The sequence below is a fragment of the Musca autumnalis genome, unplaced genomic scaffold, assembly GCF_047663935.1.
Source record: "Musca autumnalis isolate F117 unplaced genomic scaffold, ASM4766393v1 scaffold_1, whole genome shotgun sequence".
Taxonomy (NCBI): Eukaryota; Metazoa; Arthropoda; class Insecta; order Diptera; family Muscidae; genus Musca; species Musca autumnalis.
This window is the reverse complement of record NW_027411644.1, coordinates 327,578,024-327,595,085: the sequence shown is the minus strand read 5'-3', so window position 1 is coordinate 327,595,085 and position 17,062 is coordinate 327,578,024. Positions and strand designations below refer to the sequence as shown.

At 35.0% G+C, this 17,062-nt stretch overlaps 1 protein-coding gene across 1 annotated transcript; it reads left to right on the top strand.

The window, feature by feature from the left end:
* The first annotated feature begins 1,452 nt into the window (after positions 1 to 1,452).
* yellow-e3 (L-dopachrome tautomerase yellow-e3) lies at positions 1,453 to 16,790 on the top strand. The gene is made up of 6 exons (XM_073966994.1): positions 1,453 to 1,457; positions 2,685 to 2,854; positions 15,476 to 15,666; positions 15,747 to 16,140; positions 16,205 to 16,569; positions 16,656 to 16,790. Exons 1-6 carry the CDS (start codon positions 1,453 to 1,455, stop codon positions 16,788 to 16,790), a joined length of 1,260 nt encoding a protein of 419 aa, XP_073823095.1.
* The last annotated feature ends 272 nt before the right edge of the window (positions 16,791 to 17,062 follow it).

Genomic DNA, 17,062 nt, shown 5'->3' with positions numbered 1-17,062 from the left:
AGTTTTACTACGATCAATAAAATGCATTTAGCTACATTCACGTCCCCCTAAATCACGACCAATAAAACATGTAGGTAGGTAAAAAATAACTGCTTCACGTCATGAACAGAGTGGACAATAGAAATACGAATGAACACGCATTTCCAATCCACATGCCAATAAAAACAACACATTTCCATTCACACCCACCTTTTTTCTCGTGGAATGTTATCAAAGTAGTAATTTTTCACAGAAACTGTGAGCTTCGATACAGCCAATAAAATTATAAATAATTCTTATAAGAATTTGTTTTGTCTGTCTGCTTCCATTTTCCTTGGTTTTTCATTCAGGGAACCAGCAGTAAATCAATTTCATGGCTGCTTTTTGTGTCTATTAGGCGTATTTTTTTTACAAAATTAAGTGGTTTTACCTAAAGAATGAAAAACCTTTTTCCATTTAATAGTAGCTATTTAGGGTTTATCCCGCTTTCTGAAAAGAAAATAAATAACCGTTCGTTACGTGTAAGCGTCCAAGATACCTTTTTCATCTTTTGACATTTGTAATAATTCTTGGCCACACCACAAACGACGCATTGGTCACTTGATACCGTATCGAATGCCAGCCACAGCATGATCGTTAATACCTGAGATGTTATTGTGTATGTGCCAACGGTGATTGAGATTGAAGATTGCACAACAAATCCATACATATGGGTATTTCCAATAGAGATTGCATGTCATCTTTTGCATTGGTTCAAACGAAGTCGGAAAGAAAATGTTTTAACTTAAAAATAAATTAATAAAGGCCTTAGTGCAGCTGCCTCGTCTGCTTGCCTGTATCATTTTTATTATGCATTTTAAATATTCTTGTTGCATTTTAAATATTTTCGTTTCTACGTGGAAATTTGTCTTCAATCGACAATAGCTTATTGCTTAGCGATTTCGAAACTTCTATGGCTGCATCCGATCTGGATTTGATATAGACCAAGTCGTCGATTGTTGCATTAGTTGTATAACGACTTTTGAATAAAGAATAAAATAGATCAATATTGTGATGTGTCGTTAGTTTTATTAAAGAAATATTTCCGTGCTTCTCCCATATGAATAGCACTGCTCTTATAGATGCAATAAATGATTTTACTGAATTATATTTTGATTCATTAAGAAAATTAAGAAGTGTTTGTATTTTCTCTTCCAAAGAGAAACATTCTTCTTGCACCATAATATCTAAGAATTCTATCATGTTCTCTATTACGATTTTGGTCGTATGTTCATCCACGTTTGATGAAAGACAATTTGTCACATTTCTATTAAAATTTTTTAAGTAAAGTTCTAATTTGAACTTTTCATAACGATAACCTCTTTTAAATAGTTTTATAAATTTTATATGGGAGTCGACAAGATCAAAATGAACATATTTGTTTCTAAACATAATTTTTGAAATTGCAAACGTTTACATGAAAACAACTATGCAATGGGGTAAGTCAAAAGAACATGGTAATGTATGCCCTCGTACAATTTCGCAAAGTGGGTTTCCTCTTATTACTTTTGCAAGCAATTTCGTATAGGTATACTGAGCAGGAGTCACAAACTATCAATTCAATTTGTACATTTATGTTATTTGCTGCGATTAGTACTTCATGCAGCCAAATACGCACATTTGGCGTACTACATGGTAGGCCGTATGCAACTCCTATTAAAATAGTATAATCTTTTTTTGCTATGTAATCATGAAAAGGCGAATCGAAAATCTCAACATGTATGCTTTTAACATAAACCAAAGAATGGAACCTTAAAAAATATAAAACAATCTTACATAATGCACTGTAAAATTACATTGAAACAAATTCCCAAGACAATTCGTCAGATAAAGCGGCATAAATAGTCAATTAGACCTTGTTAGCGCCTATATGCACTCACACAGACAGCAAATAAATAAAGTTCTGTGGGGAGTTCTTTTTTTGTTTTGGTATCGACAAGTGTACTGAAGATCAAGGATCAACTTACAAGGCACTTAATCATTTACAACATAGGTATACACACAATTACATGTACATACATATAGCCCTTGAGGATTTATTACGTTAGAGGAGAAATACACGCAAACATTCAAATGTCTGGCTAAACAACTAACTGGGAGGGCTTGTCAAACAATGAACAAAAAAACAAATAGCGGACAAAGGCAAAGGGGTGTCTTCCTCAATGTCTGGCCGACAATGGCCAGGTCAGAATGAATTGGCTGTGTGCATTTTTTTCGTTTTTGTTATGAGTTAAGACACAGTGGGAGAAATGTCCATTTTACATTTTCTGTTCTTTACGTTAAACTACGTTTTGACCCAAAACATACCCTCCGCCACTGTGTTATTTTTATTTGACAATCACTCTTCTGGGCGCTTCGTTCGGTTCTTATTAGATGAATGCATCTTGAGTAGTTTTTGTTTGATTTGTGGATTTTTGTTTTGGGTTCGATGCCAATGGTAGTAACCACCAGCATCGTCGCAGCATCAAACATAAGTAAAAGTTATACCTTTCATCTTTGATGCATGTTTAGTTGTCATCCGACAAAGGTGTGGTAAAGACGTATCGTTGTTCTGTGAATTTTCATTTCGGATGGTATCGAGTGTTTTATTTGAACAAAAAAATGTTGGAATTCAAAATTTGTATTTTTATTGGAATTGTATTTCCGTATCTTCTCGTAACTGCAAGTGATAATGTCAATCGTTTGAAACAGAGACAATTTTTCACGTTGCACAAATGGACGAAGGGCATCGAACTGACATTCCCAAGTGAAAGTGAACGTAGTGCGGCCATAAGCGGTGGTTATTATGACTTGAAGCGGATACAATTACCAGTGGATATTGATATTGAATATAAAGGTAAACAAAGGTGGTCGGTATTTTGGACTGGTGTTGGTAGGGTCTCAATTCTGTTTCTATAAAAATGTGAAATGAAAACTTTTATAAAGAAAAAAAACAACTAGCAAATGAAATAAATTATAAAGGAAATATTTTTCATTTCAAATTTTCATAGAACAAGAATCCAGCCCCCTGGTGGGGAAAGTCTAAAAGATGTTTTAAAATTTCAATATGTGTACTAAAGGGAAACATGTAATTTAACGATTATAATTATACAAATTATTAGGAGGAACATAGGGTCACAACAATTTGAAAACAAATTTCAAACTATTGGCTCACGAGGGTATATGAAGAAAAGACAAAATTTTTTAGTTTTTCATAAAAAAAAAGTTAAAAATTTTTTTTTTAAGCTACATAAAAGATTTTTGGTGCATAGATTGGGAAAAAAATCCCATTCTTAAATCTGTTCGAGATACTAATTTTGGTTGTTGCGCGCAAAAGTTATGGCGGTTTCAATTCTGATAAAAAGAAAAAAAATCTTTAAAAGACTCTAATCATTATATTGAGAAACTCTCTTAATTAGGGGCTCCCTTCATACTATATGTTTACTGAGGTCCCATAACTTTAGTGAAAAAGTTGTAAATTTTCGCGGAAATTGGGAAAGCATTCAAAACAATTGGTAGTTTACAACTTGTTCTAATAAAATTCAAGCTGTTTATGCATCTGAAAAATATATAAAAAATATGTACGTAATCTAAACATCGCGAAGATTCAAATGAAACCAAGACTATACAAATCCGTTTAGCGGTTTGCATATTATAGCAAAAAACAAAAAATATATTGAGGAAATTTATAAAATTTTTGTAAAAGAAAATATTTTTTAAAATTTATTTTGTGAGTTAGTTGAACAAAATGTAAGAAAAATGTGTCGGAGTTTTTCTTCCATTTTAGTTAAATTTCACGCAATAAATCACATTTTTTATTCTAATCACTTCTCGAAAACACGCTAACATCTAGCAGAAGATATGGATATCTTTCAAATAAATGTTGGGTTCCTTTAAATGGGGTATAATCTTGAAATAAAATTGTATCGGGTAATGTTCATTTTGAAATGCGTGTAAATCGCGAAATCCTCAAAATCACTTGATGCGCATGCGGTTTACCAATACAGCGAATTCTTCTCTTTTAATTTGTACAGATTTGCCAGGATTTACTTTGGCCGCTAAGATGTAGCATCGTCTGCAGTTTAGTGTGCAACAAACTGTATAACGCTTATATTTTGCACAAAGTACATACACTTTTTATGCGCATCCGATTTCACTATCAACCGTGAAAAAATACATCGATCTAAACATATTTCAATAAAATCCATCAAGAACCGTGGATGTAGCATCACACAGTATTTTCTGGATAAATCGGACACAGCTCCCATGCCACTAAATTTTTCAAACCGATGTTTTCGCACAAACGCGAGTGATGATTCACTTTCTTCATTGAAATGGAAACGATCCACATAAAACGCGAATTAGTCAGCGATATTTTGAAAAACATTTTTCGCAAATTTTTCAATTTTTGCAGTAGCCATTTCCGCCGTTCTAGTAGATGGATTTTTACGGTCTGTGATTCATATGATCCGGATCGTCGAAAAACTAAAATATCGCGGGGTACCAGCACACTCAAAACGATATTGTAAATACTGTACCCAAAAAATAGGTTTTTTAGAAAAATATTGCACTAAATTTTGGCATTTGGCAGTAGATTACTCTGCTGCTGTGTGGGCTACATACTCAACATACATATCAGATTATGCGAAATCGCGAGTTCTTTAATCCTATAATTGGTTTTTCGAAATATCCGAATGCGCGTCCCAGTTACATAAAAAATACAAAAAACACCTGAAATCCGGCTTCAAAATGTCAGCATCCACAAAAGCTGGATGCAGTGGAAATTTTGGAAAGTGATACATTAGAAGTGTAATCTTCATTTTGTATTCTCCTACTTTTACTTTGGACAGATGTCCGTCATTTGAATGATTTAATCAGAAATCGAATAGCAATGTAAAAAACCTGTTTAGCTTCAACGTGTTTTTACCTATGTTTTTTCCTTTACGCGGTCGTAAGTACCACGTAAATTAATTTTTTTTGCTAAATTTTTGAGGTTTGTACAAAAACATCTAAATTAATCCAGCAATAGTCATAGTTACTGGTAATCTATAATAGTTCGCGCATTATAATAGTGCAAACCTTGGCTTCATGGAAACTAAAAAATTTTGACTTTTCCTCATATACACTTTGATAAGACGATAACAAGTAATAATGTATCAGTCAGCCGTGCCGACAGAGATATAACCTCAGCCTGAGACCTCACGTCTATAGGTATTTTTGGGCCAATTTCTCAGGAAGTATGTATTTGCTCCCGAAAAAAATTGCACCGCCGTAACTAGGGCCGCATACAAAAATAGCCATCAATTTAAAAAAGGTTCCCAGACGAGTTCTTAAACTGCACTCTTTCCAAACTTTGTGCCTACGAGGTACCCGAAAGAGCGGCCCGATATAGTCAATATTCGGACATAATCCGAGTCTGTAAGATATAATACTATGTACAACGTTCGGACCAGGGTTTCGGAGTCGGAGTCTGGGTCGAAAAAATAACTCGACTTTGACTCCGGGCAAAATTTTTCTACATTTTAGAAACATTACATTAAATTCGGGACACAATTTTTTTTTTAAATCATTTTATTTTTCAAAACAAAGATATAAGGAAACATATCGTCTGCTCCGTCGGAAAATGTTGTAAGTCCACTTTTTTTGGAAATCGCTTTTTTGTTACAGGATGATAGTATAAGTCAAAACACGTCGTATGATATAAAGAAAATGGTAGTATGTCGCGTTTTTCTATATGTTTTGCCCTTGTCGGAAAAGGTCGTAAGTCCACAAAACGTACAACTTTTAGTACGAAAAGGTCGTAAGTCCACAGGAAAATGTATACTTTAAAAGAATACTACAGCTAATGTAGTTCAGATATAATGTTTAACGTCATCCATGGTTGGGGTACAATGTAAAGAACTAGCCTACACCTTTGGATGATAATCGGATGATATTTGGCGGAGCCTGTGGACCAAAATTTTGAACAAAAATATCATAAATTCTATATTGCAACGAAAATTTACATTTGAAATCTATTTTCCCCTATAAGCGAACTGATTATGAAAGATGGACTTCTGGCCTTTTCATTGATACAAATTGGGATGCTGTATGTGTTCAAATACCTCATACATATTGAAAAATTTAAAAAAAATCAAAATTTTTACTGTTTTTACTGTCGTATATCTTACTTAACTTTATCAACTGGTAATTTGTGGTTTCTCTAGGGACATTTATTCACATAACGAGATAAGTTTGTATTCTGAATTCAATAAAGTAATACCTTCTAACGGACGGGTAAGTGCAATGTTTATATTATTAAATGATTCTAAAACAATAATTGATTGAAATCAGTATGAATTTGGAATGGAATTAGACGATGGTGTCATGGTTCTAGTTCCCTATGGTTTTCACAGTGATTCTGAAAGCTCTGATGATAAACTTCCTAAACGCCGGACGACATTACATGCTGAAGATTCTACATGGTTTGCAAACAAAAACAAAAGACGCAGGGAGTTGGGGCAGAAATACTTGGGAAGACAAAAAAGGACACTCTTTGGGATTACAATGTAGCTAATAAACCACGTACACTAAACACACTTAATATTAACCGAACCGGTCCACGTTGCTGGCCCTTGAAACAGTTTATGTTACCTTTTCTTATGTCAATTATATTTTTTGCATAACAAACTAGTTAGGATATGCAAGTGACTATCGATAACAAGTAAGAACGTCGTTAAAATCGGCCAGGCCGAACTTGTTATACCCTCCATCAAGAATTGTATTGAATTTTACCTCAATTAGTTTCCTTTCGTTTATGGAGTAGATTAAATACCAAATTTCAGCGATTTCGGTAAAACAATGTGGCTAACCTTCAAAATACCGAAATTTGGGAGGCAGCGTTCTATGGGCTATATGAAGGCATGGACCTATATAGACAAATTTATGGGAGAAAGTTTTATACCCCAAACGAAGAATAAACACCAAATTTCAGCTATTTCGGTGTGATAATGATGCTAAAACCTTCAAAATACCGGAAATCGGGAGGTTCCGTTCTATGGGGGCTATATGAAGGCGTGGACCTATACAGACAACATTCTAGAGGAAAGATGTATACCCAACGAAGACTAAATACAAAATTTGATGGAATAATGAAGCTAAATCCTATATCAAAACGTGGACCGATATACACCCTTTTTAATACCAAACATCCTAGAAGTAATAGAAGCTTCTATACCAAATCACGAAGATCTATAGTACAAATTGGGAGCTGTATCTTAATTTCAAAAGACGGACAGACGGTCATGGTTATACCGACTTAGAATTTTACTCTGATATATATATCGATATGTTTCAAACTGAATAACAAATTTAATTATACCCTCCATATTATGGTGGAGTGTATAAAAATCTTCAGAAATGTTGGTGTCGATAAGCGATTTTAACATACCGCCAAATAACTGATGACTTGACTCATGCCGACTGTGTCCACCTTTATATAATGTATCTTATATACCTATAACTATCGATATGTTGCCTTCTAATCTTAGCACTTGCTTTCCAATAAGACCAAAGCTTCGTTATGCATAACATCTGGTATTTCCATTGATTTGTAGCATATTTAAAAAGTGGGAGTGGTCGGGTGTTTTTGCTAAAATACGTACCCCGGATTAAGGGTACATCACCAGGTTAAATTGCAAGCTTCTTCTTTGTCTTAAATTCAATTCATTCTTAAAATTTCGCGCCGATCGGAATATTACTGCGATCTACAGGACAAAGTCGAGAAAAAATTGAGGGTTTGGTCCATTTCACACCTTTCGATCATAACCAACATCTAATGGGGCACTTCTGGTCGGAACCCGAACTCTCCACAAAATTTCGTGACGAGGCCTGGAGTTTTATTAAAATTGTGAATGGACGGACGAACACACATAGCTAGATCGCTTTATCTCGTCAAGATATGAAAAAATAGCAAGGGGAGGGGGTCTACGACGAATACTTCGCGATGTTACACGAATATTGGACAAAACAAACTTATAATACCCTTTCCACATTGTTTTGTAAAGTATAAATATTTTATTTTAAAAACGTCCGTAAATTGTTGGAAATTGTCGTAAGTCCCTACAAAAATACAAAACTGTACAAGGAAAAGGTCGTAAGTCCAAAGACATCCAATTATCTCCCAAACGCGACGGAATTTTATCAAACAAAGTACAGGTATTGAAGCGGAATAAATAAACGAAGATTACTGCTTTTACCACCATAATAAAATCTTTAATACAGAAAGCGCTGGAATGTTTTTACTTCCTCCTGAAAAATTTATTGAGAGGGACTTACGACCTTTTCCGACGGAGCAGACGATATAAGCAAACGGTATATTAAACAAAGTTAGAGAACGATTCACTGGATATTTACTTTCCTTTGACCTTTTTTACCTTTCTTTTTCGTCTCTATGCATGTCGAGAATATTTTATGGTCCTCAAATTTTTTACAAGTAAATGTGAAGATCTATGACAATCGACATTTTTAGACATTTAACGTCTTATATATACAGTTGCGTTCAAAAAAATTGGAGTGACCATACACAAAAGGGAATGGTCCAAAAAAACATTCATTAACAGAAATGTGGCAATTTTTATTAAATTATGTACTGTTTACACCAACATTATAAATCGTCTTACAATTTTTTGTTAAAATATAGGAGTGTGGAAGAAAAAGGACAATAAAAATATTTTTAGTTCAATTTAAGATCAAAACTGTAAATATTTAAGTTGATAGTACTAAGTACAATGTACTTGATTTTTTTTTTTTTTTTTTTTTGAAAACAAAAGTCCTTTGATAGTATCTAAAAACAGGCTATTGTCCTTATGGCAACTTTTCCAATAAATTAAGCTCTTATTGGGGAATTCAGTGGATTTTATACACAAACCCTTTATTGATTAGACTTGTTTAACACTCTGACTGTTACCTCAAACAAAACATAATGATTGTTATCCCATAAATTGGTGTATTTTGAACCATGAACCAAATTTCAGCCAGTTTCCATTAATCCTTTATGAAAGGATCGGCCAAAGCAGCGCATTCATAAGCCATTTATTCCTCGACCAAATAAAATTATGAGGTCCTCAGGATGTTAGCTTTATGACCTAGACGACGGTCTTAATTTGCATTAACAGCCTTAATTCAAACTAATTAGAACATTATCCCCATGTTTAATGCACAAAATAAAACTGAATTTCTATTGAATTTAGCAATTTCAATATGGCAATGCTGTTGTCAAATGTCCATGTATATGAAAATAACACTGTGCAACAAAATTCAATTTTTTTCAAAATGATGGGAAAAATCGAGTAGATTATGAAAGTAGAGCTAAAAATATGAGTCACGTGTATCGGCGTTTTAAAAGTTTACGTCGGAAAGTAACCAAAATAGGCGGGGCAAGTTCCGCCCATTTTTAATTTTTTCGAAATATTCGAGTTAAGATATCTTTGAATCCTTGCATTTTAGGTATATAGTGTCTTTGGCAACTTTACAGAGGAGTATGTGGGCAATATTCTTGTTAAAATTTTTAACCCTCATGCGGTTCATCAAAGGGGTCTTTTTTGTCCTTTTTTCAAAAATCTTTCAAAAACTCCTTAAAAATGTGATTGTATCAAATCCAAATATTCTACAAAATTGCGTATTTTTAGTACTTTCAACTTAAATTCCGTAGTTTGGATAAGCCATTGGTTGCTTATATTGTAACTGAAAATACATTAGAGGTCTACGGCTACGGTCAAGTGAAAATATAGGTGTCATATGGGCTCTCACATGCACAATTTGGTGTGGTCCAAAAAACTACAATGATGGGGCTAACTCCTACTTTGGTGGCATTTACGGAATAAACCTTAGAAATTGACATAAACGACTATATCGTAACTGGGTTCGTTATGGTCATTCATGATACAGCTATTTATGTCAAATGCTAGTGTTAATTCCGTAAATGCCACCAAAGTAGGAGTTAGTCGCATTATTGTAGTATTTTGGACCACACCAAATTGTGCATGTGAGAGCCCATATGACACCTATATTTTCACTTGACCGTAGCCGTAGACCTCTAATGTATTTTCAGTTACAATATAAGCAACCAATGGCTTATCCAAACTACGGAATTTAAGTTGAAAGTACTAAAAATACGCAATTTGGGCAGGTCCAATGTGGGTTTTTTATATTCCAAATATATATGCACCACAAATATTTCAAAAGCATTTTGAATGGAACGTACAACATCTTCTGTATGAATTCACAACGAAAAACCATCAATATGATATTTACAGTATCCAATCACAACGACAATCTGTATGAAAATTGGGAAATATGGCCCTAAAACATATATATCAAAAACAAGTGCTGCTAAGAATGATATATGCTATGGTTACAGATTTCTTTTATTCAGAGACCCATAATGAAATTTCATTTGGAACATTTCTTTCTTTAACAATATTCCCAAAAAGTAAAGGATTTTGCTAGATTTTGATCCAGTATGGAATTATGTAAAATTAACAGTCCAAAATTGAAACATATAATTTCATCCAAATATATATAAATTTGTAATCTAATTTTTTAAGACTACAGTATACATAGATATATTGTTTATTTTGAAACTCATAGTGAAATTTTGTGTAGAATTTTTGATCCTTTGACACTTTTCGCCTATAACCAAGTTTCAGATTACTCCCATGTACCAACTCGAAAAAAGAAGGAAAAATTTTTCACCAAAAAAATTGGGAAATATTTTCATGTTTTTTCAGCAAAATTGATACTGATATTTTCATGATATAAAATATAAATAGACATTTCATTCCTTTGGTGACCCATAGTGAAATTTGACGAAGAATATTTTTGTCTCTGACACCATCTCTCTAAAATTATGTTTTGTGGGACAATTTTGAATAAATCAGATGAAGTCCGACTTTAACCCTAAAAAGTGTTTTTCATTTTTAGAGATTTCTGGCGATTAGACAAGAGTTACAGATTTGGTGTATTCTGAGACCTATAGTAAAATTTTATGGCGAACAATTTTGTAGAATATTTGGATTTGATACAATCACATTTTTAAGGAGTTTTTGAAAGATTTTTGAAAAAAGGACAAAAAAGACCCCTTTGATGAACCGCATGAGGGTTAAAAATTCTAACAAGAATATTGCCCACATACTCCTCTGTAAAGTTGCCAAAGACACTATATACCTAAAATGCAAGGATTCAAAGATATCTTAACTCGAATATTTCGAAAAAATTAAAAATGGGCGGAACTTGCCCCGCCTATTTTGGTTACTTTCCGACGTAAACTTTTAAAACGCCGATACACGTGTCTCATATTTTTAGCTCTACTTTCATAATCTACTCGATTTTCCTTGTCATTTTTTTGTTGTCGCACAGTGTAATAAAAGATAAACTAATCAGCAATTTTCACGTTTCCTTCAAATAAATAGCAGTCTTTCGCGGCTAGCATAGCAGCTAATCGTTTTTCGCTCCTTCTATCAAATCTATTTTTAAAATTTTTATTTTCACAAACATTTCATTACCCACCATACCAATTTTATCGAAAATAATATATTCTTCAAATGCTTCTTTAAGGCCTACGTACATAAATTCACGTTTTTCGTTCAAAAGTACTTAATTTAGATTAGTTCTCATAGAAAATTGTGTTTTATACGATGCAAAACCTAATAAACATACTCGCAGGGCAACTTCAGAAGTATTTCCTTAAAATTAGCTTTTTAACAAAGCGTGTAGAAAAATGGCTCATATCTGCCAATCATCCAATTTTTCAAATATAAACAAAATAATTGTACTGCGAGTAGTTAAGATGCTAAGGGCCGTAAAAGATTATTTGGTCGAGGAATTAATGCCTTATAGATGCACTTTTCTGTTCAATCCTTAAAGTCTAATGGAAACTGGCTAAAGCTTGGCTCAAGGATCAAAATACACAGATTTATGAGGAACCAATCAATATGTATTGTTCGAGGTAAGAGCTAGAGTGTTAAAAAAACTCTAATCAACAAAGGTTTTGTTTATAAAATCCATCGATTTTCCAATAAATGCTCAAATGATAGGAAAATAGCTGCAAGGACAATATCCTGATTGCGGCCACATCCAAAAGCCTTTTTTGTTTTCAACCAGCCTTCAAATCTATTAAATTCACTACTAATAACTAAAATATTGCCAATTCTGGTAATAAACTAAAATAAAAATTGTTTTATTCTCCTTTCTCTTCCACACTCCTATTTTTGAACAACAATTTTTAAGACGATTTACAATGTTGGTGTAAACAGTAAATAATTTAAAACATATTGCCACATTTCTGTTAATGAATTAACAGTTGGGATGTCAACTATGTTAATCAAATGCAGAATTGACGAAAATGGAGAAGTTTAAACATGTTTTTGGACCACTCCATTTTATGTATGGGCACTCCTATTATTTTGAACACAGCTGTAAGTCCTACAAGTTTTCTGCCAGAAGACCTACTGGCCCTCTTGTCGGAGTCGAGCCAAAAATAAATCGACTCCGAAACCCTGGTTTGGACCAAATCGTTTTCTCCCTTCGTGGGTTATCTTACGTACTATCCAGTTTAGTTGGTGCCGACAGGCTTTTTTGGGCCTTTATCTCAGGAAGTATGGACTTGCCCGTTGTATCAGAGCCCGTAAGAAGAACTTTTTGCAAAAAATTTCAAAAGCTCCCATATTTTGTGTGAGAGGTTCACGAAGGTCCATATAGCACATATTCATTAATATTACCATATGCAAAGTATGGACCAAATCGGTCAGTGCCTTCGAAAGTTATCGTGGGGATTGTTTTAGCGAAAATATTTAAACTTATGTGGGAAGTACCGGAAGGAGTGGATCGATATAACCCATCTTCGAACTTAAACTAAGTTTGGACAAAATATTACGAAAGCTAAATTTTGAACCAAATCGATTGATCCGTTCGAGAGTTATCGTGCGGACCAGCCAACCAGACGGACCTGGCTAAATCAACTCCAAATTGTCTGAAACAACGAATTTTGTCCAACCCAAATATGGGTTCTAAAACTATTATTTCGATGAGGCACAATTTTGGTCGTATAAAAGTGTATATACCCACTTTAACCTAAAGGCTGGGCGTATTAAAATGTACCTCATCGGAATAAGGGCATTAGATCCCATACATGTATGATTGGGCGAAATCCGTTTCAGACAATCTGGAGCCGATTGTTGTTGTAACAGTGTTTATTATTGTGTGTTTGCATGTTCGTTCTTCTCTCCTATATTGTAGGACCTCCCTATCTTGAGCATGAATATCCTTCCTGATATGCCTGGGTGTGTCGGGCCTAACCAGCACATAGTCATTGGGATGGCTCTCACGGTAACACCCGTGCATGTACTGCAACGAAACCAAACTGGCGCCGCATAGCTTACCACAGACCGATCTATCGCGTTATATGTGGTTAACAAAGTTTTTGTCGGAATTCTGCTACGATCGCCACGACATTCAACTCTCTTCTATACTGCGCCGTCCATGTGGCGCAGAGTGACCATAGATTTAGTGGGGGATATCTGCATATTCTTCGCGTGGAAAATGGTGGTAAGATCGACTAAATAGGAGCTCAGTCTCTCACAGATGTCATCAGGGTAGGTAACTGACGCCAGGGGTTTGACTTCTTGCTGTACAATCATCCGCATACGTTACGATCTCAATGCCGTCTGGAGCGGGCGGAATACAGGAAAGGTAGAGGTTAAACAGTTCCGGATATATCACACCACTTTGGGGAACCCCCTGTTTCACTCTACGGAGTTTAGACTTTTTGTTTCTGAATTCCACGTACGACTGGCGTCCACACATATAATTGATTATCCAAGCGATGATCGGTGAACTCTCTGAAACCTGGCCAATCAGCTTTCTTATGTGGTCCGCTTATAGAGACAATTTTGGCGAGATGGTCTGATCCAAGGGAAATTACGGGCTGCTAGGTAACCTCATTTGTCAGACCCGGTGACACTATGGTTATGTCTGGCGAACTGTGACACTCTCCTTTAGAGCTATCAATCTGCTCAGCCAGCGCTGTACCCCTCTGTTTGTTTCCGAGGGCCGAATGCCACATTTCATGATACGCATTAAAGTCCCCCAAGACCAGACGATTATGACCTTCCAAAAGCTTGCTAATGTTAGGCTTGTAATATAAGACAGCTATTTCTCGGCGGAATGTATACGTTCAGCAACTAACTGCTAACTAACTAACTGCTACCCACATACATTCCATGTACGGGTCATTAGAGTCAGGTCCAAGCGAGATAGGTCTGGTGCGATCCTTCCTTAACACCTATAACAACAAAAATTTTTTGGGAGGGTTTGGCAAATCCACACTTCCAGAGATAACGGCACAGAAACTCTAAAAAAATCCTGCCTGCAACTGAAATTACTGATCATGATTACTTACAATTTGAGTTTGGAAGAAATTTTGGACATCGTGACAATTCTTTCACACGTATTGCAAGAAGGTCAACATCTTGGGATGCCTCCCGCACAAAAGTTGAATATTATTAAGTGCAGTTTACGGCAGAACTCCGAATACTCGCTTTAATTCCACTCGCGAGTGAAACTCTTCTCGAATTCGAGCAAGTTGAGGGGGGCAATTTGCCCCCACCCCACCAACAAACACAAATCATACCCCACCCAAAATAAACTTTCCCCAGTACCACCAAAAATTGCACACAAAAAAAATACGACCTACCCCTCAAATTTTCACTAGCAAGTAAATCGGATCTCTGGTTTAAGAGCTGTTCAAAAATCGTTTTGAAATGTTTACCAAAGGTATAGCTTATCATCGTGTTTACGTCGTGTTTTGTGGGCGAGTCCATGCTTCCAGACTTAATCATCCAAAAGCTCTGGAAAATCCAGAAACACTTTCGCGAACGCTCTCAGAAAATTCTAGAGTGTGCCACGACACTATCGAAACGAATGACTCCCAAACTTACGTAAAGTAGCAAGATGAACTACTGCGGTACTTTCTTGTTGTTGTAGCAGCATGCATAGGTTTGGCAGCCGCTGGCCGAAACGTCTTTGGTTTCGGGTCAATCCGGTACAAAGAACCCGCTGTCCTGGGTTTGATTGGCGGTACTTTCTTTCACTTATGCGACCGTGTGAATTATGGGCCCTGAAATGACCCAATATTTAGGGAAAATCCTTCATACATCTGACGTAAAGTAGTATATGCGCTAAAATTTTACTGTGTGTAGTCGGTATTGGATTTAAATTGGATACAGATAAAAATGTACGCTGGCAACTTTCAATGGCAACTACGAAAATGCTATTTATTAGGGATCTGCTCTTAGCACATTTAGGAGCCCCGTTCCTATTAGGGTTTTTTTATTATATTGGCAAAAGAGGACTTTTTACTTGTTAAAGTAACATATGTACATATTAAAAATATGCTCATCATATTCTTACTAATCCCTACCAAATCTTTGTTTTATTTTAGAAAATAATTATCATAGGACATTCCTAACAATACCTCGACTAAATTTTGGAGTTCCTTATTCATTGGCCACAATCAAGGAGGAAGATCTTAAAACAAAATTAAATTCAAAAGTACAGGCATATCCCAGCTATGAATGGCATCATGGTCATGGAACCAACTGCTCTACCATAACGTCAGCCATAAGGACACATGTAAACACGACTGCCTTTTGCAAACATTAAACACAGTACATTCTCATTACATATGCATTAAGAATTATTATACGTTTCAGATCGATGAATGCCAACGGTTGTGGGTACTCGATTCAGGGCAAATAAATTCATTACAATGGTGTCCACCACAAATTCTGCTCTTCAATTTGACAACGGATCATTTAATTCGACGATTTGTACTTCCCCCGAATAATTACAAGGCAGGTATATCTGTGTACACAGATATGGTGACAGATGTAGAAGATGTAGAGTCGGGAAATAATTGTGACAATACCCGTGTATATATTTCCGATGCCTGGGGTCATGGCTTAATTGTTTATGATATGCTGAAACACAAATCTTGGCGCATTGAACATGATCTCATGAAACCGGACAGAACGCTGATCAATAATGCCCATGATGGTATATTTACGGTTAGTTTGAGTCCTAAGAATACTAAATTACAAGGTAGGGGTATTGATTTCTATATAAAAATATTCAAGTTTCAAAACTTATTATTTTTGTTTCTTCTTTGCAGAACGGTATCTTTATTTCCATTCACTCAATAGCTTCAATGAGGTTCGAATTCCTTTGCATTTAATTAACAACGAATCGTTGTGGTACTATCCCAAGGAAAATCTAGCCACTGTCAAGTATTTTACAGTATTGGGTTCACGTGGTACACAATGTGAATCGGAGATAATGGATGATTATGGGAATCTCTATTGTACGCTTATTGGTTCAAATGCTCTGGTAACTTGGAAAGAGGGTCGAGCATATTCTGCAGACAATCTAAATGTTGTAGCATATGGGCCGCAGCAATGGCGTTTTGTCACCGGTTTAAAATTAACAAAATATCGTCACAGACATCAGGAATTGTGGGCTTTAAGCACCGAACCTAAGGTAATCAAACATTGGTTTGCTCTTTTTAAATTAAGGAAACTTTAATACACATTGTGATAATTGTGCTGTTTGTTTTTGGTCTACAGCTCTTTATGGGTAATACAATGCCAAATGACCAAGTCATGTATCAGATTATTGGATGCCGCATAAAAAATTTGCTTCGCAATGAACCGTGTACTGTTGGAGTAATGGATTTTGAAACATCAGCAAATCGTATTTAATAGTTATTAGGAATTGAAACATTTTATTGTAAATACTGTAGTTTTTTATTAGTATAGAAATATATTTGTATGTTTTTTGTATATATTTTTTTTTTTTTTTTTTTTTAATAAATATAAATCATAACAATTTAAAGGGGCTCTCATATAAATAAGTGCACGATGATTCATATTAACTCAATGATATGGGAGCTATTTTTTATTGTCGAGTACGAACGGCGGTCTTAATGGGTTACAGCCACTACAAATTTAAAAAAATCAATTTTTTTATACCC

Excerpts from the sequence above, each read along its gene's own strand:
- yellow-e3 (XM_073966994.1), top strand. Across the intron at positions 15,667-15,746 it reads CGTCAGCCATAAGGACACAT|ATCGATGAATGCCAACGGTT; the intron begins GTAAACACGACT and ends TATACGTTTCAG. Across the intron at positions 16,570-16,655 it reads CTTTAAGCACCGAACCTAAG|CTCTTTATGGGTAATACAAT; the intron begins GTAATCAAACAT and ends TTTGGTCTACAG.